Source organism: Trematomus bernacchii, unplaced genomic scaffold, assembly GCF_902827165.1.
Source record: "Trematomus bernacchii unplaced genomic scaffold, fTreBer1.1, whole genome shotgun sequence".
Taxonomy (NCBI): Eukaryota; Metazoa; Chordata; class Actinopteri; order Perciformes; family Nototheniidae; genus Trematomus; species Trematomus bernacchii.
In genome coordinates, this window is record NW_022987876.1 from 1,851,372 (window position 1) to 1,879,238 (window position 27,867).

The 27,867-nt window shown below is 38.3% G+C and overlaps 1 protein-coding gene across 2 annotated transcripts; it reads right to left on the reverse strand.

Annotated features, from left to right (window-relative positions):
• Window positions 1-1,198: 1,198 nt before the first annotated feature.
• LOC117469609 (dual specificity protein kinase CLK4-like) lies at window positions 1,199-27,348 on the reverse strand. 2 transcript variants are annotated; one of them, XM_034114052.1, is made up of 13 exons: window positions 27,194-27,348; window positions 7,924-8,035; window positions 7,654-7,742; window positions 6,338-6,491; window positions 4,944-5,010; window positions 4,546-4,659; window positions 4,216-4,382; window positions 2,897-2,991; window positions 2,511-2,640; window positions 2,114-2,196; window positions 1,863-1,942; window positions 1,481-1,571; window positions 1,199-1,403 (listed from the first exon to the last, which is right to left on the reverse strand). In XM_034114052.1, exons 2-13 carry the CDS (start codon window positions 7,958-7,960, stop codon window positions 1,257-1,259), a joined length of 1,254 nt encoding a protein of 417 aa, XP_033969943.1. In that variant the 5' UTR covers window positions 7,961-8,035; window positions 27,194-27,348; the 3' UTR covers window positions 1,199-1,256. The 2 variants fall into 2 exon arrangements, with proteins under 2 accessions (XP_033969943.1, XP_033969944.1); XM_034114053.1 differs by lacking the exon at window positions 27,194-27,348 and adding an exon at window positions 9,066-9,148.
• Between the last annotated feature and the right edge of the window lie 519 nt (window positions 27,349-27,867).

Here is a 27,867-nt window from a genome sequence, read left to right on the forward strand (position 1 = left end):
GTCATGTTTATTGCTTACGCAGGCCTTAGCTAATCTGAACTAATGTCAGAATACTGCTTTGAACCAGTATTCTTCCATCTTGTTGACTGTAACACCCTCTCTTGTATATAAGCATCTGAAGGACACTGTTCTGTGAACTATTTGTCCCACGCAGCCCTGTGTGTGATGACTACTTCCATTCTTGCAAGGATAATAAATACATGTATCCTGATATTGAAGACCAAGCCGGTGACGAGTGACATTTGTCTAACAGTTTGTAATCCACAAGGCTCCACAATGGGACTTTTGATCACACTTAATTGAATATCCCGCAGAGACACTGTGCAGCCGGGAACAACCCACCAGACAGTGGGCTGTGATGTTAATAAACCAAAAGAAAGAATCAATAAATAATTTATGGTCTGACTTCCAAAAACTGGAAATGTAAGAGTATTTTCTTTTTTTGCATATATATACTAAGGTTACACCAGGAACTCATATTCTCATCCAGCATTTAAGTCCATCTTTATACACCACCTTATTTTGGTCATTATATCTTTCTTATCTCTCCTATGCCAGTTATATTGGGGCAATAAAGATCAAAGATAGTGTACAGCAAAGGTCATGAGACAAACTGGAACCCATGACATTATGCATGATTTGTATGCCTTGTCCCTGCTTGTTTTATACTGCTTTATGACATCCATATGATTTATTTAGCTCTGCTGTTTATCCTTTGAGCTGCTATCGCACACTTAATATTTCATAGCTGGATAACTATTCAGTCATGGAAACTTCCTCTGCGGCTTGAAGCTTGATAAATATCGTCCACTTTAAGTGTCAGCAGCCTGTATCAACAAAGCGCATGTCAGGGATGTCTGTTTACTTTAGACTGCAGTGTCTACATAAAGCTAATCAGCTGAGGCGGAAACGGACCTTCAACCATCCTTTTATATAAGTGAAAATGTTGTTATTCTACCCATCTCTGATGAGGCATGCGCAGAAGCAAATAGTAGTTGAAATGCATGGTCTGAAACACAATTAAAACACACAAAATGCAAAATATTTATTTAAAAAAATGCTGAAAAAAAAAATTCAATGGAGAAAAATATTATTGATTTTAGACAGGAATGCTCTCTGGAAATGTTATGACTGCAAATAAAACTTCAACTCAACTACAAACTCAAACAGGTATGAGGTGTGTGTGTGTGTGTGTGTGTGTGTGTGTGTGTGTGTGTGTGTGTGTGTGTGTGTGTGTGTGTGTGTGTGTGTGTGTGTTAGCTTCGCTGCTTCTGCATCCTCAGCGGGTTGAAGAACGGATGCCACAGCGCCTCCTCCAGCGTGATCCGTCTGTACACGTCGTACTCCAACATGGAGCCCAGCAGGTCGAAGAAATCCTCCTCGCTCTGATCATGCATGTAGTTCTAAAAGACACAGTTACTTTATTTTAGTTACTTCCTGCTCACGGCTGCAGCTGATTGGCTGAAGTGTTTTGCTGTACCTTGAGAGGTTTAAGGTGTTTCCTGATATAATCGTCAGAAGTGCTGCTTTTGTCCCAGTTCAGATGCCCGTTGTGCACGTAATGCTGCTTTCTACACAGAATGAGATACATTCACATATATTTAGGAACGATATACTAACATGCATATGTGTGCATACAATGCAACATTTCACAACATGGGACTCACATAATGGCCTTTAATATTTAAAAGATTGAATATATCTATATATTAAAGAAAAGAATAGAACTTGTTACAATTCCAAGTTTAGCAAGATTATACTTTTGCGTAAAGGCAGAAAAAATGATGTTTAGGATTCTCTTCTCTCTGTGTGTGTGTGTGTGTGTGTGTGTGTGTGTGTGTCTTTTTGTGTGTGTTTGTTACCTGGTTTTTTTCAGCAGGTGGGGAGGAATCGGCCCCAGGATTATCTCCATCATGGCCAGATGTTCTTTACTGTCGTGGGTCTAGAACAACAAAAACACAGGGTAAAAAGAAGTACAAATGTTTCCAGTTGTGTGTGTGTGTGTGTGTGTGTGTGTGTGTGTGTGTGTGTGTGTGTGTGTGTGTGTGTGTGTGTGTGTGTGTGTGTGTGTGTGTGTGTGTGTGTGTGTGTGTGTGTGTGTGTGTGTATTTACCGGGAAGACTGTGCATCCCAGGTAAAACTCCATGAGAACGCAGCCTAGACTCCAAACGTCACACGACTGGTTCCAGCCCAAACCTGTGCACAAAAACAAAGTTAAAACAAAACCAAAACTTGGTTAATTTCACGTGTGTGTGTGTGTGTGTGTGTGTGTGTGTGTGTGTGTGTGTGTGTCTATGTGTGTGTCTATGTGTGTGTGTGTGTGTGTGTGTGTGTGTGTGTGTGTGTGTGTGTGTGTGTGTGTCTATGTGTGTGTCTATGTGTGTGTGTGTGTGTGTGTGTGTGTGTGTGTGTGTGTGTGTGTGTGTCTATGTGTGTGTCTATGTGTGTGTGTGTGTGTGTGTGTGTGTGTGTGTGTGTGTGTGTGTGTGTGTGTGTGTGTGTGTGTGTACCTAGGATGACCTCTGGAGCTCGGTAGTGGCGTGTTGACACCAGTGATTCATGTTTTTGGTGGTCAAATGTGGCCGTACCAAAATCCACCACCTTTAAATCCAGACTCCTTAGGGTCTTCTCCTTACACTCCTAAAACACACACACACACACACACACACACACACACACACACACACACACACACACACACACACACACACACACACACACACACACACACACACACACACACACACACACACACACACACACACACACACACACACACACACACACACACACACACACACACACACACACACACACACACACACACACACACTGCTAAACACTATCCAACTTGAGATGAGAGCACAATGTGTTTTATTGTTTTAACAATCCTTACCCTGTTCTCGTTGTACTGCAGGTCGTAGTCGGAGCAGACAAACAGGATGTTCTCTGGCTTCAGGTCTGTGTGCGTCAGCTTGTTTCGATGCAGGACTGTAAGACACACAAAATCACACACTGTTATTGTGTGTTTGCTCAAAGCTTTTTGTCTTTTCACAGTTGCTAAAGTTAGGAGTTAGGAGCATCAGGCTCTCCAGTTAGGTATTATTTAACCATTGCAGAAGAAGAGGGATACATTTGAATACTTAACAGAGTGTCAATCCCACCTCATTCGTTGACAAAACACGATAGAAATATAACATTTATGTTTTCACCAAAGCATTAACTTTTTAATCCAAGCCAAACATACATTTATTGGGATATATCAACTTTTTTTTTTAAGTTGTAAAAATAAATTGCACATCAGTTAAACAGGTGGATGTAAAAAGCAGTTAAAGGTGGGGTATGTCATTTTGGAGAAACCGGCTCGAGATCGCTAGAATTTGAAAATACACAGCCGGAAAAAATCTGCCACTTCCTTACAGAGCCCCTCCTCCAACACACACGAACGCGCACATGACCAATGAGGGCACGAGATAAGTTTGTGCCCCGATGGAAGGCTGACAGGCAGGTAGGCCATCCAGTTATTTTAGCCAGGCCGGCTCAGATGATTGGTCGTGCTTTTTACAGTACTACGGCTTCCACAGATGACATTTTTTTATGGATTTTTTGTCAAAGCACTTCAGATATTCATTGCTATCGGGATGTTAAGAGCATTCCATGGAATATAACAAAAAGTGTATCTCGAGCCGGTTTCTCAAACTTACCTACCCCACCTTTAATGTAACAAGAGGAACATTTTACAATTGTAATTTTGCTGATTCTCTTACACAACACACCCTGAACTTATACAGATAAGCTCCAATTCAAAGATGACGCCAATAAAAGTTTCTAATAATGACAAGGGAAGATGGCCTGGTGCTATTAGGATGATTTATGGCACCCGCATACCGGCATGGATACACAGCGACTGGGGTTTAGTAGATGTAATATTTGAAAGTGTTTGTCGTTCAAATAAGTACTGATTTCAATGGGCAAACAAATCCCATTTAAATCTGACAAATATCAACCTTAGTCAGCAACACATTCTAACCAGAGTAAAAGCAACTCTACAGTTTAATAAAAGGGAAGAAATTAGCGGACTGTGAACTTAGTCCACAATAATCGACCATAAACGTGAAGTAGGTAATTATTTCTGATATAAACTGAACTCGTATGAAGTGTGAAATTGAAGAACACAGTGCATGTTTCTGAGGTCTGATGGATGTTTCGACTCACAGCAGACGGCTCTGAAGATCTGGAAGGCCATGTGTCTGATCTGCTCCACGTTGAACGGCAGGAAGTGGTTCTGTCGGAGGAACTCGAAAGTGCTGAGGCCGAGCAGCTCGAGCACGATGCAGACGTGACCTTCGTGCTCGAACCAGTCCAGCATCCTCACACAGGCACTGCAGGAGGGTCAGAGGTCATGAATTATTATCTCTGTTGCTTGTGACACGAACCCCCGAAAAATGGTTCAAACCTCTGCCATCTGACTTTATGTTGCTGTGTTTCTCTGTGTAGAAGAATATTGTGTCTTGGTGGGATTAATAAAGTTGTTTTGACACTCACAATGTGACGTCGTCATCCAGGCTGTTGATCTCCTCCAGCACAGCGACCTCAGACCTCCCTACTTCACGGAAACACTCTTTATTCCTCACAATTTTCACGGCCACGCGCTCCTTTCTGTTAAACACACAGGTGCGCACACATATTTAAATGAAGGTAAAACTGTTTCTTGTATCTTGGATAATAGATCAGGATCTAATGTTCTAAGGGCCTTTCCTCAGCTTCAATTCCAAACCAAGGATGGTATTTTTGTTTAATTTTATACATTTTCTTTTATCCACATGGCATCAAATTTGATATGGTTACTCAGACATTACATTTGTATGTGTCCACCAAGTGTGGCTGTAATAGCACTACGTGTTCAGGAGCTATTGTGAGGTTCAATCAGCATGCATGCTTACGTTTCTCTGTCAATACACTCCACCACTTCAGCAAAGGCACCTCCTCCCAGTGTTAAAACCACCTCATCTGGAAGAACAGACAGACATTGTACACATTAATATCTTACAGGGTATCTTTCTTATTTTTCAACTCGGGCCCTAATCTCCAAAATGGTTGTACCTAAATGTCGAATGAAATAGTTCAAGTATAAAATTGGCTACAATGTAATTCTATTGGATAATTCAGAAGTGTCAATTGCAGCTTGTTTAGAGGCTGCAGCCCTCATGCTTAAAAGCCCTAGAGCCCCCTGTACAGGGGGCAGTGGGGTGTTTTTTCACGAAACTGTGTCTCAGGGCTTCTTAATATTTAAAAACCTATTAATGTGTCATACCCATTTAACGGGAAGAAACTCAGCTAACTGACAATACGAACCATTTTTACCGAAACAAAACACAAGTCTCACAAGAAGCGTCTAAATGAGCCCTGAGCGAAAAAATGCTAACACACTTAGCACAGAACTCAAGGTAAAAATACCCTTATTACTTATCGTAACTGCAAAAACAAGATATCAGATTAAAGCTGAGATTCCACAGATTCTATAGGTATAAGTATCATCACTGAGCGATCAGAACTTGTGACAGCGGAAGCAAACACAGACGTCACAACACGTAGCATTACGGAACTTTCACGGGAAATCGTCTCAAATTAGCTGTTATTCTGATCAATAGTCGTGTTCAATGGCATTAAAATGATAAAAACGCTGCTGAAGGTTAATCCATAGGTTAATCCATGTGTCTGTGTCACTTTGAAATGATTACTGATAATCCATCATTGCATTTTTATGTAAAAAACGTAGATTTCATATTATTTTTATTTTTATAAATCTCTCTAAAGAGGTCAAATGTCACTTGTTTTGCATCAATCTTGATACAGGGTACTTATTATATGTTGTAGTTTGGATTCCTAAAGCTTTTAGTCTACTAACCCATCATCCAAGGGTGGTTTTCACTATAAGTAAGGAGGTAAGAATTTACCTTTTTTTACAATGTTCCATCTGAATTTACTCTGACACAGAAACATCTACATTGATTCTGACACTTCTACATCCAACTCACAGATGTAACCTTGCTTTGAGAAAAAAGATTATTAATTTAACCCTTTTAGAAGTGAAGATATGGTCATTTGTTCCGGGAATGTCATTTTTGAGCCTAAGACCTGAAAAACAGGCTCAGGGCTTAACAGGTTAAAACTGGATGCGTCCCATTGACACAAAAACACAGGAAAATAGTGTCCAGGTGTGCACCCATCACAAAATTATTATTTGAAGGATGTGAAAAATATCTTAATCTTATTTTAAAAATCTAATATCATATGACAAGGACAGAAAGGACAATGAAGACAAAGGTTGGCTTACATCTGTCTTTCATCACGAGGCCCATGTGATAGTTGAGGTGTCCCTCCCCATCGTCCTCACGGCTCTTTTCCTTGAGATTCGTCTTTTCTCCTCCATCATCAACGTTGTCACCAGGAAAAGCAGATTGAAGCTGGAGACTGGACTTTTCCTCAGGCTGGGGTTCGGAGTGGACGCATGACATACAATGGAAGATGAAGAGGTGTGAGTGGGGTTGGTGGTTGTGTTCGAGACATATGGACAAGACGGAGGGAAATCATTTGAAAAAAGTTAGTTTTTTATCACAAAAATGTACTTAAAGGTCCCCTATTATACTCTTTATCATCAATATATCACAGGTCTCAGATATACCCAGAGCCTGTCTCTGATTGGCTGAAACACCAAACAGATCATTGCAGCATTACCCATAATCCCCTCTGTTTCAGCCCTGTTTCAAAAGTGCTGATTCTCTGTCTGTTACTTTAGATGAAAATAAGGAGCCCCTCCCCACGCCCCTCTGAGAGAGATTTGGTTACAAAGAACACAATGGTGCTCTAGGAGGAGATTCAGGTGATAAGGGGGGGGGGGGGTTACCTTGGTTGCTGATTGGCTAATGGTTGCACAAGACAAAACATCGTTATGACATCATAAAGTGGCCAAAATCTGATCAGCTCATTTTCAGACAGGTTTTTATCAAAATGGATCAGGACAAAAAGAGAGAGGGTCTTTGTTCCTGAAACTTTCAGAGTCTCTTTCCACAGAGGGGACACATGTTGATGTAGAAGAGACATGAAGAAGAGGGGACACATGTTGATGAAGAAGAGGGGACACATGTTGATGTAGAAGAGACATGAAGAAGAGGGGACACATGTTGATGTAGAAGAGACATGAAGAAGAGGGGACACATGTTGATGTAGAAGAGACATGAAGAAGAGGGGACACATGTTGATGTAGAAGAGACATGAAGAAGGGGGGGACACATGTTGATGTAGAAGAGACATGAAGAAGAGGGGACACATGTTGATGTAGAAGAGACATGAAGAAGAGGGGACACATGTTGATGAAGAAGAGACATGAAGAAGAGGGGACACATGTTGATGAAGAAGAGACATGAAGAAGTGGATTTTGCATAATAGGTGACCTTTAAATCAGAGAATGGATTGGAAAACACAAAGAAGAGAAAGCCCATCTGTCTTCTTGCCAAACATAGTTCACGGATACATTAAGAAACAGGGGAAACCGGCTCACAAACACTTTTCTAACAATGTTTTGAGAAATATTTCCATCCAAACAGTGACAAAAGATCAAAATCAGAGGAGGATTTAAAAGGGGAATCGTACCAATTCATACGCTTCTGGGGAGCTGCAGGGCGAGTGCTCGCTGAAGCTTTCTGTCTTTCTGTCAGAGACTAACTTGGGGTCGTCACCATCTACCAGCAAAGAGACAAACAAAGAGTTTATTTCCTGTATTTATTTTACTGTTACACTGACACAGATTCAGACACATTAAAGGGCTCCCACACCTTCTTAAAAATCACATGCAAGGACTTTTCAAGAACTTTCCAGGCCCAATTCTGTCAAATTCAATCACCAAGTGGAAAATGACGTTACCTCTCCAGGACCCATATTCACTGTCCTTCTTGCCCATCGTACTGCTGCACACACTGGGCTCTGTAACCCCAATGTGCTGCCTCTGCTCGGGCCTCTGGAGGTCTGCTGATTACTGAACACAGAAGAAGAAGAAGAAGAAGAAGAAGAAGAAGAAGAAGAAGAAGAAGAAGAAGAAGAAGAAGAAGAAGAAGAAGAAACACACAGAGAGACAAGGTTAAGTATTAAACATGGATGGAAAGTTATTCTTGGTAGTAAAATAATTACAAAATCTGAAGGAAATTACCCCGTAAGTCAATTTAATGACAGACTTTCTTGACATAATTTCCAAGTATCTCTAATTAACGACTTAATAGAGAACGTTTCCCACTAAGTCATTATCTTGAGAAAGAGTCATTGGGATTCATCATCTCTAAGCAACAGAATGTCACATATATCCATCTAATAATGATTCTTGATTCAATTGGACCATACATGTCCAACTCAAGGCCCGGGGGCCAAATCAGGCCCTTGGTGGATTTAATTTCGGCCCGCAGGATAATTTCTAATTACTATTAGATCTGTCCCGCCGGTATATTGCACGCACACCTTCACTCCATCCTGAGGGTCTCCTCAGCTCAGAGCCTGACCCCAAACATTGATGAACTTGCACCCAAGATGAGATGCCAAGTATCTGAACTAGCATCACAGAGCAGCACACTGAGTTTACATGGATGTTTCCTTCTGCACTTTTTCTCTCACGACAACAGGGCATGTTTGGTTTGTTCTTTGAGGGAAATAGTTTTTTTGAAGCTGTTGTTGGCCTGTGGAAAAATGTAATCATAAGAAATTCAGATAGAGCCATAAGAAATGAATGCAACTGATAATTTAATGTTTAATGTTGTTTTTATAGGCAATAATTTAAGCTTTGTTAGTTCCAGGTTTAATATGTGCAATAAGTTCATTTCAATAAGTTCTGCAATAAACATTGAACCAGTCCGGCCCTCGACTTGTACCGATTTTAAAATGTTGGCCCACTGTATTTGAGTTTGACACCCCTGAATTGGACCATCAGACTCAACAACCAACCTATATTCCCAACCATGCTAACAACACAAAACAAATGCATTTCTTGGATATCTAAATAAATCATTAAAGCAACTTACGAGAGCTGTTGCTTCAACGAAATGAAGAACTTGGCTCCAAAAAACCCACAGCCTTTTCCTCTGGGATTGTTAAATGCTCTGCTGTTCTGCCACACTTTAAAAAGGTGGAATTGTATAATTAAACAACGTGGATCCAACTGAAGTGTGTGGTTTTTCTGCAGAGAGGTGCAGCCCTTCCTCTCTGCGCTCGGTATTTAAACCCTCCGTCCTGACCGCCCTTGTTCTGCAGGGACAAAGATTTCCGTTAACCATGATGCTGGTTTTCCAGAGCTAAACATAGTTCCTACATCACTCCGACCTTCAAACCTGTCGGTGTCTCTATCGCTATCTTTTCCCTGGCCTTTAGGGAAAAGGCTAAATTACGACGCCCCCCCTCCCGGGCCAGCAGGTCAACTTCCAACGAGGTGAGAAGATAACATGAAACTATAATGGTCCCAACTGGGAATTGACTGCAGGCGTCGCATATAGAAGTAGAAGTAAAATACAACAGGGATCACACTTTTTTTAAAAGGGATAATGCAATTTAATTGTGTTGCCAAAAAGGTTAACAAATACAAATAATTTCCTAAGAAAAGCAGCAAAATTAAATGAAAATAAATATGTTAAAAAAAAATGATTTCATATTACAAAAAAAAATAAAAAATATACACATGGAATATAAATAATCGAAAAATTAAGTAAAGGGAAAATAAGGCAATGTATAAATTAATATTTCAAGTGGAGCCTATTTAGAAGCAGACATACCTAATTGGCAGCCTGTGGAACAAATGCAGTCGTCTGATCGTTAGGAAATATGAGAAAAAGTGTATACATTTAAAACAATAATGAGCTGAGATGTTTTATTCAACACTTTTACAGACTGTTAAAGTCAACATCACATAAAAACAAGTATTTGAGGTTTTAAAAAGACATTTAAAAAGGGATTTTCTAATACGCAAAATATTTAATTTATATTTGAAAAGTATGTTTTATACAGCTATGAAATATAGTTCTTTTTTTAGCTAACACTACTCAAACAGGAGTGAACAATGCGTATTTAAGGGGACTATTTCCAGCATATAGGGGGTCTATAGTTTTCCGACAGCAACAGCTTACGTGGGATCAGCTCAAAATAAACTGTGTTCCTCATGAAGGACAATGCAGCTCTTTATATACCTCTAACGTACACATATACTTTGCATTATGCATCTATAAATACTACATTCCTGTCTGAGTATTTGCAATACTGTCCACTGCAGATTTATATTACTTTATTAAGTAAGTATTTGGTTTAATGCCAAGTTGAGTGGATTATGGTAGATACTGTAAATAAAAACAGTAAGAGAAATATTATATTTAACGTATTGGTCTCTGGATTTTTTTGTTGTTGCATGATTGTCTTTCACATATTTAATAACCATTGACACTCAATGGTAACCACATGTGTTATAACCATTGTTGGAGGAAGTCTGTGATCCAATCAACGAACCAAAGTCGATATCAAAAAAGTCTTCCGTCCACACGAGACCGCTCGACCCGCTGGAGAGGCTGTAGTACATATGCCGGTAAGTGGCCACAAAATACACCAAAAGCAGCAAATAAGACCCCCCGAGCATGGTTGCCATGGTTGCCTGGTTGCCCTTCTGTTTATTCTCCGCGGTGGATTTAGCAACATGTAGTTCATGTACATGTAATTCTCCATGTCCACTTGTTGCTGATGGTTGTGGAAGAGGAGCTGTAGATTTTGCACTAACATCTGTAGCATGGTCAGTAGCGTCTGGAGCACGAACGCAACCGTGATCCGCCATTGTTGTTGTTGTTGGCGAAACGCATCAGCAAAGACGCGGGGGTGAGCAGGAGAGGCGGGGCTATGGCGTCATCGTTTTCAGGAAATGATCGTATATGGCGTACACACGGAGCCGCAAGCGTTTCGTCCTCAGACCTACCCACCTTGGGAGCCGATATCACAGGCTATTGGATTCGGCCTCGTGTGGACGAACCGTCTATACGATAGAGAACTGATGCGGATACAACCCGTTTCGTCTCCGTGTGGACGGGGCCTCAATTTCTGACGACTGCCTTGCTGTAATCGCACATATGCATATTATAATGTAATGTCATAATGCATGAAACAAGTTCAAACAGAGATAAAGAGCGATCACATGACCAAGAAGGTTTTTATCAATAATTAAAAAACATACCAAATAATTTCAGCTCCTTATGTGCGTTATCCCAGGAAGTTGAAAACTCTGATGAAGAGGAACTATAAATTCAAGCTTTGGATACAAACTCAATATTTGTTTCGGTAACACTTTAAATGAAGGTACACTTATTCACCATCAACTAGTTGTTAATTAAAATATTAGAGTCAAACTACTAGCTTATTAGTTATGAACAAGACTTCACTTTAAAATAGGGAACATGTTCTGAGATATAAAAACCTAATTTTGAGTTATTTAGACACAATTAACACTTTTAGTTTCATGTCTTGTTACATAAGAATAGATCATATTTGTTAAGTGTAATTATGGGAGAATTACTATTCTTGTGGTACTACTGCCTTATTAGGCCCATATTGAGCAGCGCATATTAAGACCAAAACTCATGAACAACAACTTCTTTACTTGCAATCAATAAGCACTAATTAGAGGGTTATTGAGGAAAAACTCTGTAACACAAACATTTCCCAAATTGGGATCAATAAAGTACTTCTTCAATCAATCAATCAATCAATCAATCAATGTTTATTTATATAGCCCAATATCACAAATATTAAATTTGTCTCAGTGGACTTCACAGTTTGTACAGAATATCAATATATATATATATAAATATACAATTTATAACAACTTCTTATGTTGTTATAAATTGTAATAAAGCACAGTATTTCAGTAAATGTACTTCGTTCCTTCCACCTCTGCTTTTTATAGTATATACATATTTTGTGTACCATGTGTCACCAGTTAGTGGATGTAATGATAGATGCATTAATGGGTTCATCATCTTAACATTGTAAAGGAGATTTGATTTATTTCACAGCTTAAACTATAATAACATATTGTGATGTATTCATATTATGAATCGTATGAGTGTTTCAAGTCTTATAAGGAAAGCAGTGCAGTCAAATAAACAATATTTCCCTCTAAAGTAGCATAAAACAGTATTTGAGTAAATGTACTTAGTTCCACCTCTGCTTTTTACATATCTTATCTTATCTTGTACACCGTGTCTTTTTCCTCGAGTGTCTAAAAGAGGATTTACAGGGTGACGGACGTCCTGACAACAGCGAGTCATCCGCTGCCGTCTCTCTTCCACAAATAGCAGACATGCCTTTCACAGCGGGGGGTCTCACTCTCCCTCATCACTTCTTATTCATCTTTTCACCACCTCCTGCGTCATTCCTGCAGCATATCCAATGCCATGTCTATACACTGGACTATACAACCAGCACAGCCCCTAGACCCTCCCCACACACACAACAACACAGACTATAACACCCCCTGCTGTTAATACCAACCGACTATGTGCAATATGTGCAATATGTGCAATATATACCTGACTGCTAAATCCTCAGAACTGTTACAGGATGTGTTTTTTGTAAATTGTGTAACTTTGTATTTTTATTCTATTTTTTATTCTATTATAACTGTTTTTTTACTTTAATACTTTTTAATGCATGTAACATATGTAACATTAAGCTCCTATCATGCAAAAGTCACTTTTTGATGTCTTTTCTACATAAAGATGTGTCCCCGGTGTGTCAGGGAACTCACGCAGCGTCAGAAAATAAAACCCTCTCTCTTTTCCTCCGTACCCAAATCTCTAAAAACGGGGGAACAACGGAGCTGATCCAGATTTGCGTCCGATATGACGTAATATCTGAAATGTGGACCCACGGCACTATCAGAAACGTTGCTATCAGAAACAATGCCCGACTGTTTTGGACGTAATATGGTCGGTGTTTACATTAGCATGGCTAACACTCAGAGCTAACCTGTACTGGAGAGCATGTGTGTGAAGAAGCAGGAAATAAAAAGGAACTCACCTTGTGGTATAACCGGCAAGAGAGAAAGCCTTTGAGCTCCGTACTGTTTCAGAGATAATCCTTGATAATCCATGATATGGCGTTTCATCACGGCAGTATTTAGTTTAGACAGTAGCTGCCGGGTCCCGCATGAGCTCAGACCCCTACTTTTTATTTATTAAAGCTTTATACCCCAAATCAGCACTTTTGAAACAGGAAGTGAAATAGAGGGATATGAGGCATGGCTAGAATGGGTGATCTGTTTGGTATTTTGAGCAAAACACTTCATAGACATGTTTTTTATATATTTGTATATATATCTGAGATATATCAAATATTGTTTTGCTTTTTAAATTTGCATTTAAAAAAACTAACAAAATGAGATGCAGTTAAAACTAAAATAAAAAAGAGAGATGAAGACAAAAATGGGATGACCAATATAGGATAGTAATAGATAATGGATATACTGTTTTTATGAATTGTCACATCCAACCAGAGGATTATAAGTAATATGTTGTGTTTTAATTGGTGATGCATTAATGTGTTCATCATTGTGATTTTTCTTCTTTACTTCCTTGTAAAGCGCTTTGAGCACCAGGGCTATATAAATCAAATGTATTATTATTATTATTATTGTTATTATTATTATCATAAAATAATTAGTATCTGAAAATATGGACTTTGTATATCAACATGATGATGTAAAAAATGAAATAGAATTTGAAAATAATTACTTAATATCTCAAAAATAATGAAGTAAAAGTACCTTCAAATTGTACTTAAGTACAGTATTTGAGTAAATGTACTTAGTTACATTCCAGCTCTGCTTTTTATAGAGCGTCCCCCAGGATCAGGTGTCTGTGAGGGGCAGTAAATCAGTGCTGAGGAGCCTCTCTGACAACATGCAGACTGCTGTGACTCACTTAACATCCTCAGCTCTCACTACTCTACGCTCTGAGTGGAGAAAGTTTCACTCTGCATGTTCAGATCAATAGGTTAAACAAGGGGGCAGGGCCGTTTCTTCCTATAGGTCAGGGATGGGCAATTTGGATGGTTGTTGGGCCCACATAATTGATGTACTGGCCACCAGGGGGCCGCAGATTCACTTGGAACACACACACACACACACACACACACACACACACACACACACACACACACACACACACACACACACACACACACACACACACACACACACACACACACACACACACACACACCACACACACACACACACACACACACACACACACACACACACACACACCACACACACACACACACACACACACACACACACACACACACACACACACACACACACACACACACACACACACACACACACACACACACACAAATTCCATGTGTTGTATGTAATTATTAACAAATATACTAAGTCTGACATCTTCATTGACATTTTACAATCTTTCAGGGAACATCCTCTAATAAGCTCACAAAACAAATATCAGTTCACAGAAATGTTATTTAATTTTTAAAAGTGGCATGTTTGTATTGAACAGGTTATTTAACAGTGGAATAAAACTATTTTAAACTATTGGAAAGCACGGAAAATGTGTGTGCACAGGGCCGGCCCTAGACATTTTGGTGCCCTAGGCGAGATTATGATTTTTTTTTAATATCTCCAGTTTCAAACGATATGTTTGGTTTACTGTCCTATAGTATACACTGGAATGATTTCAAACCTATTTTTATTTATCCTAATAATTATGTGCCTTGGGAATATTTGTTTACATAAATTGTGACCAAACTGTTTGAGACCCACTGAGATAACTAAGACTAAAGTGAACTATCTAAACACTCAGAGTCCTTTACCTCACTGAGCTGTAGTTATCAGCCTCAATCCAACAACAATCCGCGGTACCGATGCATGCGCGCCCTCTCTCTCTCTCTCTTGTTCGCTCAGAGGCTCTCTCTCACTTTGTCTGTGAGCCTGATAAGTCAACATCCCCCACTTTTTTTTTTTTTTTAATAATTTCTTTTTTTCTCCCAGCGCAGCGCCTCTCCAGATCTGGCGCCTAGTTCGCCAGTGCCAAGGACCAAGCACGTGTGTGCATTAAGATTAACCATTAAGATGACATAAACATGAAGTCATGAACACTAACCCGGACATTAGTTATCGAACTTGAACCTAAGACACTTGGAGCCTGTCTCTGCATTCTCAACACAGACACCTGTCAACCCGCACTCTGCTGTTCCTCAGCCCCGCTCCCCCTCCCTCCCGCTGAAATGATAACTAACTAACTAACTCACTTTTCTGCCCATCTCCGCTGCTACTGCACTGAAACTGTACTTTTGAACACTTCAATTATTTTATTAACATTTTAAACTGTATACCCCGGTTATCTAGGCCCTTTGTTTTGTTTAATGTATACCATGTTTATCTAGGCCCTTTTTGTTTTTTGTTTGATGTATATATGTCACACTGTAGGACTGCGGGAAACGAGATTTCGAGATTTCTGGATGTACAACATGTAGAATTCTTGACAATAAAGCTGACTTTGACTTTGACTTTGAAATGATGAATGAAAGGCGTATAGTAATCATAGATAACACGGCAGGGTCCGTGACAGTTTGTTTTCATCTGATTTCAAATAAACAAAGTCTTGGTTTTTAGAATATTAAACTTGTTTCGCCAAATTCAGATGATAAATACAACTTTGAAGCTTGTAACGGCATAACTACAAGCGGCAACTTAACGTCACAGCAGGCATAATAACAGCCGGGGTTTCTTGTGAGTGTTTTTTTTTTAAATTAATTACGTTGTTTATAAATTAATCTGAGGGCTGCAAAAAGAGGAGGTGGGGGCCGCATGCAGCCCCCGGGCCGCCATTTGCCCATCCCTGCTATAGGTGTCAAACTCAAGGCCCGGGGGCCAAATCCGGCCTGTAACTTCATTTTATGTGGCCCACAAGAGCTTGCAAAGAATATAATATGTTTATACGGTTACATGCCGATTTACAGAAGCACGTTGCCCATAAACTACATGTCCCACAATGCATCTCAAATTTGACTTTTTTCTCAGAATTAGATTTTTTTTCTTCAAAAAATTCATTTTTTCTCAGAATCTGACTTTTTATTCAAAATGTCACTTATTTTTTTGGACTTTTTTACTCCAGAATTTGGCTTTTCTTTTTTAAATCATTTTGTGACATTCTCACTGAAGAGACTCGCAATTATTGGCCCTAGACTTCTGCTTTCAGACTTGGTTGATTATGAAGTTATTACCCTATCTGATAATAATCCAATGCAGAGGCAATAATGTAATGTAATACATTATTTTATATATATTAAATATTTATATATGTATTTTTATATAGTGTAATATATAAAACTGGCCCTTTGAGTGCAACCATGATGCTAATGTGGCCCGAGATGAAATTGAGTTTGCCACCCCTGCCTGGACTATGCAGATGCATAGGGCCCCCGCGGCCAGTAGGGGGCCCCCAAGCTGAAAGTTCAGGTTCAGCCTCAATATATTTGGGGAGAATTCAAATTAGCCGTCTTTATTTGTAGACAGCCGAGCCCCCTCCTGTGTTCGGTGAAGCATTATATGCTTAAGAATCTAATTTAGGATATAAACACAACTAAACTGCAATGATAGCAAAGCTGTGGCTTGTGTTTGTGGGGATCAATAAAGTCCAAATCATCGTTGGGCTGTCAGCCAATGAGTGACGTCTGAGGAAGATGAAAAATGTAAATTATACATTGTTGAGAAAATGCTGCATCTCTTGCATTTATTGACGTAGAGGAGCCTTATTGTTTACCTTTTTAATTTCATTTTTTTTGGGGGGGGGTGGATAAGACCTCCAACCAGTTTAACAGTGACCAACCAAACAAACATAAATAAAGCACTGGGAGAAATTAACTCAGGGACAGTTTTATCCCCACAGGTCATAAGAGTGTTAGATAATGATCTCACTACCATGTGTCTATAATGAGGTGTTAATATGCACATGTGTTTATTAAACCTATCAATTTACCATTAAAGTATACAGTATATATTCAAGGTATGATAAGATACGATTTGATGAGATGAAATAAGATGAGATGAAATGAGACGAGATGAGAAGAGATAAGGACAGGTAAGATTTGATAAAATGAGATCAGATAAAATAAGATTTTATTAATCCAGGTATGACAATGCAGGTGCTGCAGTAATAATAAGATTGAAACACAGGATAGGAAAGGTAAGAGTGCACAGAAGGAACAATATTAAAAAAAATGTAAGATATAAAAACGCTATGTACTGTAGCGGTATACAATAAAACTGAAACGTTTTACAAACTGTAAATACAGATAATTAATATTTACATCGAGTTAACTTTTCTTTGCTTAACACAGCCTTCCTTAATTGTGACACTTCAATAAATGAAAATATATTATTCTTAAAGTTTTGGCGTCATTTGTTTTTTTCTATGAATGGAAAATGATTGAATCCAATCCACATGGTTGAGATAGGCAGTGGCGACTGGCACAGCCCCACCTAGTGTCAGCAGAAAGTATTACACATAATGATTAATAATGATGCAAAAAAAGAAATAAAAAAAAATATAAAATATATTTTAAGGTCATGTTTAATCATCTGATTCGTCTGTACATTGCTGTTTTAGTCTGTGTTCTTCTAATTAGTGTCTACAGTGCCGTTTTGAGCCATGTGGGACAAAACCTGATCATGCCCCACCCTCTCACTGTCAAAGTGAACGGTGACTGTAAAAACGACACTGCGCATGCTCAGAGTATTTTTCAATGTAAAGGCCCTGACACACCAGGCAGTCACCAGAGAACTCGCCGACACCCGACACCGACAGTTCCATCGACGAGTTCTCCTGCGTCTTGGCCGTGTGTCGCACTGGAAATCACCGCAAAGACTTCAGCCGAGCACGTACGAACTGCGCATGCGTGAGTGGCAATAACTCTCCTTACCAGCAGGCGGCGGTAGTGTGTATTCGTCATTCAAAATAGGCAACAACCGGAAGACAGAGAAGAAGAACAGACTGATATAAACAAACAAATAGCATGTGCGTTCCATTTTCACTCTCGTCCATCGAAAACATGTTTTAGAATATAAAAATACATGAATGATGAAATGAGCACATAAAGTGCAGACATACTATAAAATCACAGTTAATAGACCTGCATCTGATGATCGCAGTGTTCTGGCGGGTGTGTCGTTTATTGAGTCAGCAATGTAATAATGGCCACTTCTTGCTAAATTTACGATGAGATGAAAAACCGGACTTGACCAAACAAATCACGGAGCTCTCAGCAGAGGACAGCCGGGGACGCTCCCGCCGATATCAGAGATGTCCCTGCTATGTGTGGGAGGTAAGAGAGGACATTTAAGGGCTATGTTTGATGTCTTTAAGTATCACCTGCTGGTGTTTAGCTGCTGTCCTGTGCCTTAAATCGTTGTTTACGTCCCTCACTTCCGTTTCGCTTCTCATTTGCTAGCTGAACAGCTGATCAGAGTGGTTTCTTGGCCCGATAGCTTGTGTCCGACACCCGGCCGATTCAACATGTTGAATCGGCCGGGTGTCGACCGTGAAAGGCCAAATAAGGCGTGTCACGGCCGAGGGTTCGGGACACACCAAATTGACTTTGGGCGACAAGGAACCCGTTTTCGCCCAACAACGCAAGACGGCCAATATCGGCCTGGTGTGTAGGGGCCTTTATGTGTGTGGCAAAAAAAAAAAGACCATAGGGGCACTGAGCTGCCATCCCCACCATATGTCATCTTACATCATTCAGAGCTGATTGGCTGTAAGTACGTGTGCCGGGAAAAGTGTGGTGTGTGAAGAGGAGACGAGAGAGCTGCAGTGACGCGTCCTAAAACCAGGAAGTAAGCTGCAAAAAAGCAATGAGGTTTCTCCATAGGATTTTAGAAAATAGCCCGAAATAAGATCTGTGGGAAACGTACCTGTTAGATAAATGCACGTTTTGTTCAGCTGGATAACATCCACATGTCTACCCTACTTTTATAATTTGTTTATCATAAATCTATCGATTAGATTTATGATAGACTTTTGAAACTACAAGAAGATAAGGAGGACTTTTACAAAAAAGTTATAGAGATTTTTGTCCAGAAGGATAGGCAAATGGACTTCATCTTCAAGTCAAGGTAAGACCGCAATTTTTGGAAAATGGGATCTTACTAAGAGAGAACAATTCAATATTTAAATGATAAAATTACATTTTTTGGGTATCCTTTTGTTGAACTGTCTGTTTAAAATTAATCGAAGCATCAGACAAAAAAAGCTTTTGAAAATAATATTATATTTTGGTTTAGGTCAAAATATAATATTTGTAAACCTGAAGAGTCAGTGCCAGTGCCTCACCAGCCATGAACCTCACTGCACGTCACTGCAGAAGCTTATATATAGACATCTAAGTTTTTTGTGCCCCACCACTTTTGTACATGTAAAAACGCCACTGGAGATAGGTGACACATACCGTTATACTGAAGGGGATAATCTGGCCATATCAGTTTTAGTTTCACACTTAGTATTCATTTGATACGGCTCAAAATACACTTAGATGAAACCCAACAGCAGACCCCACAGCTCCAACAATGAGCACTATGCCTGCTAACCACACTGCTAACGCTCTGAGTGCAGCACTATTTCACGGAGCATGCTGAGACTCAAACACTTTAACTGGTTCTGTCTTTACACATGCAGACGAAAGCAGCTTTGAGATACTTGTTTATTATATTCTTTTTGATTCGGCACATTACAAAACTTGAAAACATAATGTGAATTAGCCTTGTAATGAAAAAAAGGACCTGTATACTTTCTCAAATTGCCTTGTTTCTTAAAAATAATGACTTAGTATCGTGAAATAATGAGTATGTTGAGCAAAAAAATGACTTAGTGTCTAAAAGTAAATACTTAATATGGTAAAAGAATAACTTTGTATTTCAACATAAGGACTTAGTATTGTAAGTTAAGGACTTAGTACTGTATCTCAAAACAATGACTTTGTATCTAGAAATAATGACTTAGTATTGCAAATTAATAACTTTGTATCTCAACATAATGACTTAGTATCGCAACATTAAATAGTATTTGCAAATATTGACTTTGTATAAAAAAAATACTTAGTAACTCAACATAATTACTATTATATAATAATGACTTTGAAATAAAAAATAATGACTTTGAATAAAAAAATGATGATGTATCTCAAAAATTATGACTTAATATTTTCAAATAATAGCTTGGTATCAGAAAATAATGTCAAACTTAATGCAACAAATACCAACATGCTAAAAAATAATGAAATACAATGTGAGAATGACTCAATTAATATTCTAGATTCTGTCAATATTAGAGATACTTCACATTCTGTAGTTATTTAAACCATCACATGATTTCTTTAATCACATTGGTGGAAATGGTCTTTAGGGATTTTGAAAAAGCACAAAAAGGCAAACTTTAAAGGGGACCTATCATGCAAAATGCACTTGTGTACGTCTTTTCTACATGAATATGTGTCCCCGGTGTTCCAGGGAACTCACCAAGTGTCAGAAAACACAACCCTCTCTATTTTCCTCCATACCCAAATCTCTAAAAAAGGGGCTGCAACGGATCTGATAAAAACTGATCCAGATTTGAACACTGTCCTGACGTCAGGACAGTGGCGCTACGGCTATTGGGCCAACTCCACCAATCAGGAGGAGACAGCCACGGCCATTGCCGTTTGAAAGTGCTGGAGACGCAGTAGTACATATGCCAGGCCAGTAGATGGTGCTGTTCTCACAGAATCTGCCCTTGCAAAAACAGAGCTAAAAAATGTCAAATTGAGCGAAATGAGGCATGGCTAAAATGCTTTGGTATTTTGGTATTTTGAAAAAAAAAAAGTATAAATATGCCTTATGAGCATGATAGGTCCACTTTAAGGTGTCTCTACTAATGCAATGATTACCAGAGAGATTCCTGTTCTACTACTTAGTGTCTCAAATGAATGACTTAGTATATCCACATTATGACTTTATAACGAGAATAATGACTTAGTACTTCAACCTAATGACTTTGTACCTCAACCTAATGACTTAGTACCTCAACCTAATGACTTAGTACCTCAACATAATGACTTTGTACCTCAACATAATGACTTAGTACCTCAACATAATGACTGTGTACCTCAACATAATGACTTAGTACCTCAATCTAATTAGTTTGTACCTCAACATAATGACTTAGTACCTCAACCTAATGACTTTGTACCTCAACCTAATGACTTTGTACCTCAACCTAATGACTTAGTACCTCAACCTAATGACTTTGTACCTCAACCTAATGACTTAGTACCTCAACATAATGACTTTGTACCTCAACGTAATGACTTAGTACCTCAACATAATGACTTTGTACCTCAACATAATGACTTAGTACCTCAATCTAATTAGTTTGTACCTCAACATAATGACTTAGGACCTCAACCTAATGACTTTGTACCTCAACATAATGACTTTGTACCTCAACATAATGACTTTGTACCTCAACATAATGACGTAGTACCTCAACATAATGACGTAGTACCTCAACCTAATGACTTAGTACCTCAACATAATGACTTTGTACCTCAACCTAATGACTTTGTACCTCAACCTAATGACTTAGTACCTCAACCTAATGACTTTGTACCTCAACCTAATGACTTAGTACCTCAACATAATGACTTTGTACCTCAACGTAATGACTTAGTACCTCAACATAATGACTTTGTACCTCAACATAATGACTTAGTACCTCAATCGAATTAGTTTGTACCTCAACATAATGACTTAGGACCTCAACCTAATGACTTTGTACCTCAACATAATGACGTAGTACCTCAACATAATGACGTAGTACCTCAACATAATGACTTAGTACCTCAACCTAATGACTTTGTACCTCAACATAATGACTTAGTACCTCAACATAATGACTTTGTACCTCAACATAATGACTTAGTACCTCAACATAATGACTGTGTACCTCAACATAATGACTTAGTACCTCAATCTAATTAGTTTGTACCTCAACATAATGACTTAGTACCTCAACCTAATGACTTTGTACCTCAACATAATGACTGTGTACCTCAACATAATGACTTAGTACCTCAACCTAATGACTTAGTACCTCAACCTAATGACTTAGTACCTCAACATAATGACTTAGTACCTCAACCTAATGACTTTGTACCTCAACCTAATGACTTAGTACCTCAACCTAATGACTTTGTACCTCAACCTAATGACTTAGTACCTCAACGTAATGACTTTGTACCTCAACGTAATGACTTAGTACCTCAACATAATGACTTTGTACCTCAACATAATGACTTAGTACCTCAATCTAATTAGTTTGTACCTCAACCTAATGACTTTGTACCTCAACATAATGACTTAGTACCTCAACATAATGACTTTGTACCTCAACATAATGACGTAGTACCTCAACATAATGACGTAGTACCTCAACATAATGACTTTGTACCTCAACGTAATGACTTAGTACCTCAACATAATGACTTTGTACCTCAACATAATGACTTAGTACCTCAATCTAATTAGTTTGTACCTCAACATAATGACTTAGGACCTCAACCTAATGACTTTGTACCTCAACATAATGACTGTGTACCTCAACATAATGACTTAGTACCTCAATCTAATTAGTTTGTACCTCAACATAATGACTTAGTACCTCAACCTAATGACTTTGTACCTCAACCTAATGACTTTGTACCTCAACCTAATGACTTAGTACCTCAACCTAATGACTTTGTACCTCAACCTAATGACTTAGTACCTCAACATAATGACTTTGTACCTCAACGTAATGACTTAGTACCTCAACATAATGACTTTGTACCTCAACATAATGACTTAGTACCTCAATCTAATTAGTTTGTACCTCAACATAATGACTTAGGACCTCAACCTAATGACTTTGTACCTCAACATAATGACTTTGTACCTCAACATAATGACTTTGTACCTCAACATAATGACGTAGTACCTCAACATAATGACGTAGTACCTCAACCTAATGACTTAGTACCTCAACATAATGACTTTGTACCTCAACCTAATGACTTTGTACCTCAACCTAATGACTTAGTACCTCAACCTAATGACTTTGTACCTCAACCTAATGACTTAGTACCTCAACATAATGACTTTGTACCTCAACGTAATGACTTAGTACCTCAACATAATGACTTTGTACCTCAACATAATGACTTAGTACCTCAATCGAATTAGTTTGTACCTCAACATAATGACTTAGGACCTCAACCTAATGACTTTGTACCTCAACATAATGACGTAGTACCTCAACATAATGACGTAGTACCTCAACATAATGACTTAGTACCTCAACCTAATGACTTTGTACCTCAACATAATGACTTAGTACCTCAACATAATGACTTTGTACCTCAACATAATGACTTAGTACCTCAACATAATGACTGTGTACCTCAACATAATGACTTAGTACCTCAATCTAATTAGTTTGTACCTCAACATAATGACTTAGTACCTCAACCTAATGACTTTGTACCTCAACATAATGACTGTGTACCTCAACATAATGACTTAGTACCTCAATCTAATTAGTTTGTACCTCAACATAATGACTTAGTACCTCAACCTAATGACTTAGTACCTCAACCTAATGACTTAGTACCTCAACATAATGACTTAGTACCTCAACCTAATGACTTTGTACCTCAACCTAATGACTTAGTACCTCAACCTAATGACTTTGTACCTCAACCTAATGACTTAGTACCTCAACGTAATGACTTTGTACCTCAACGTAATGACTTAGTACCTCAACATAATGACTTTGTACCTCAACATAATGACTTAGTACCTCAATCTAATTAGTTTGTACCTCAACCTAATGACTTTGTACCTCAACATAATGACTTAGTACCTCAACATAATGACTTTGTACCTCAACATAATGACGTAGTACCTCAACATAATGACGTAGTACCTCAACATAATGACTTTGTACCTCAACGTAATGACTTAGTACCTCAACATAATGACTTTGTACCTCAACATAATGACTTAGTACCTCAATCTAATTAGTTTGTACCTCAACATAATGACTTAGGACCTCAACCTAATGACTTTGTACCTCAACATAATGACTTTGTACCTCAACATAATGACTTTGTACCTCAACATAATGACGTAGTACCTCAACATAATGACGTAGTACCTCAACCTAATGACTTTGTACCTCAACCTAATGACTTTGTACCTCAACCTAATGACTTTGTACCTCAACCTAATGACTTAGTACCTCAACCTAATGACTTTGTACCTCAACCTAATGACTTAGTACCTCAACATAATGACTTTGTACCTCAACGTAATGACTTAGTACCTCAACATAATGACTTTGTACCTCAACATAATGACTTAGTACCTCAATCTAATTAGTTTGTACCTCAACATAATGACTTAGGACCTCAACCTAATGACTTTGTACCTCAACATAATGACGTAGTACCTCAACATAATGACGTAGTACCTCAACATAATGACTTAGTACCTCAACCTAATGACTTTGTACCTCAACATAATGACTTAGTACCTCAACATAATGACTTTGTACCTCAACATAATGACTTAGTACCTCAACATAATGACTGTGTACCTCAACATAATGACTTAGTACCTCAATCTAATTAGTTTGTACCTCAACATAATGACTTAGTACCTCAACCTAATGACTTTGTACCTCAACCTAATGACTTAGTACCTCAACATAATGACTTTGTACCTCAACCTAATGACTTTGTACCTCAACCTAATGACTTAGTACCTCAACCTAATGACTTTGTACCTCAACCTAATGACTTAGTACCTCAACGTAATGACTTTGTACCTCAACGTAATGACTTAGTACCTCAACATAATGACTTTGTACCTCAACATAATGACTTAGTACCTCAATCTAATTAGTTTGTACCTCAACATAATGACTTAGGACCTCAACCTAATGACTTTGTACCTCAACATAATGACTTAGTACCTCAACATAATGACTTTGTACCTCAACATAATGACGTAGTACCTCAACATAATGACGTAGTACCTCAACATAATGACTTAGTACCTCAACCTAATGACTTTGTACCTCAACATAATGACTTAGTACCTCAACATAATGACTTTGTACCTCAACATAATGACTTTGTACCTCAACATAATGACTTAGTACCTCAACCTAATGACTTTGTATCTCAACATAATGACTTAGTACCTCAACCTAATGACTTAGTACCTCAACCTAATGACTTTGTACCTCAACATAATGACTTAGTACCTCAACATAATGACTTTGTACCTCAACATAATGACGTAGTACCTCAACATAATGACTTAGTACCTCAACATAATGACTTAGTACCTCAACCTAATGACTTTGTACCTCAACATAATGACTTAGTACCTCAACATAATGACTTTGTACCTCAACATAATGACTTTGTACCTCAACCTAATGACTTTGTACCTCAACATAATGACTTAGTACCTCAACATAATGACTTTGTACCTCAACATAATGACTTTGTACCTCAACATAATGACTTAGTACCTCAACCTAATGACTTTGTATCTCAACATAATGACTTAGTACCTCAACCTAATGACTTAGTACCTCAACCTAATGACTTTGTACCTCAACCTAATGACTTTGTACCTCAACCTAATGACTTTGTATCCAAAAATTAAGACTTGGCTTAGCAAAATAATGGCTAAGTATCTGAAAATAACAACTTAGTATCTAAAATACACTAAAAACACACTTCTTCTCTCTGGCTTTCTAGTTAGAGCGGAGCACGACTCCTGACTTTTCCTTGTGTTTTTATTTTTATTTTGTTTTTTATATATATCTGTTGTAATTTATTGTCGTTTATTGTGATTGTAGTAATGTGTTTTTATTACATGTACAGCACTTTGGCTCGACCAAAAATCGCTTTTAAATGTGCTATATAAATAAAACCTGATTTGATTTGATTTGATAAAAGTAAAGGCTAAGTATCTAAAAAATAATGACCTTGTATCTAAATATAAAGACTTAGTATTGCCACATAATACACTATATAACGAACATATTGACTTAGAATCTAAAAACAATGGCTTAATATCTAAATCTAAGTATTTAAAAATGACTTATTATTTAAAAATAATTACTTACAAAATGACGATTTTGTATTTAATATCCCAAAATAATGACTGAATATCTCAGAAATAATGAATAAATATTGCAATAAAAGGACTTGTTTTCTCAAACTAATGACTGAGTATCAGAAAATAAAGACAAAAAACATTCCATGCTTAAAATCGATGAATTGATTAATACTTTAGATTCTGTCAATATTAGAGATACTTCATATTCTGCAGTTATTTAATCCATCAAATGATTTGTTTAATCACATTGGTGGAAATGGTCTTTAGGGATTTTGAAAAAGCACAAAAAGGCCAACTTCAAGGTGTCTCTATTGTGCAATGATAGAGCAACACAGTCTCACGGCAATTCGTGTTATAGTCACGAAATTAATCAATTGATTCGTGACACGATTTCGCCATTTTTTTCGTGTCACACAGAACGATTTTAAAAGCAATGTAAATAATAACAAATTAGAAGGAAAAACTATGACAACAAATACAGATGTCAGTATTCTGAGGCTCTGAGCCACATTTATTTTCCTCGCGGACGGCAAAAAAAACTCTGACATTATACAATTTAAAATAAAAGGGATAGGGTTAGGCTTAGGGTAAGATATTGAGTAAGAAAATGTTTTTATGAACGACACAGCTTCTGGTCTTCCAAGACCCGACCGGACAAAAAGACGTGATGCAGGCACGAAACATACTACCAATAGAAATACATTGCTTTTCAAATTGTTCTGTGTGATACGAAAAAAATGCGAACATCGTGTTGGTGAACACGAATCAATAGATTAAATTAATCTTGTGACTATAACACGAAATGCCGTGAGACTGGGTTGAATAGAGAGATTCCTGCTCTTTCTGGACTTGAATGTCTGTGTTAAAGTGAATTTAATTTGTGCTTACCTGACTTTGTAACAGAAGCTCTGGAGTCTCCTGCTTCTCCTCTACCTCGCTGCTGTTTAGTCTCCTGTTGGTTTTGAGTATTTTTCCCTCCTCTTCTTCCTCAACTTTTTTCGCACCACTCCTCCTCCTCTCCGACGTTCAGCGCAAAACTTGTTGCCGCCGCACTGAATAGCTGCCAAACAAGGAGAGACAGAAGTGGTGAGGCTATAAAACATTATGTCCAACAGAAAACCAAGACGTGAACATTCCTGCGCACTTCACGGCCGTAAAATACCCAGCCAGCTGCAAGTGAAAAGAGACACGGGGATCTGCTCAAACCTCGACCCCTATCCTGACCCAGTAGGGGCTCTTCTTTCATCCCGCAGGAGAAGACATAGTGTACTGTGTCTGATCTGGAGCTGTTGACGTAAAATGATGCAGGAGATTGTGTGATGTTGTTTTCACTCGTTAGGTTCAAGCTGCAGCGACAATGTGGTGCATCTTCAGAGGATTTCTTGCCTCGTTGTCGGAGGATGATTGTGCCGCTACACGTACTGTAAATCATTTTAACATGTACTAGACTTTTTGAATTCTTGCCAAGGCAATACCTCGATTACACGTTTTAACGGTCACCTATTATGCAAAATCCACTCCTTCATGTCTCTTCTACATCAACATGTGTCCCCTCTTCTTCA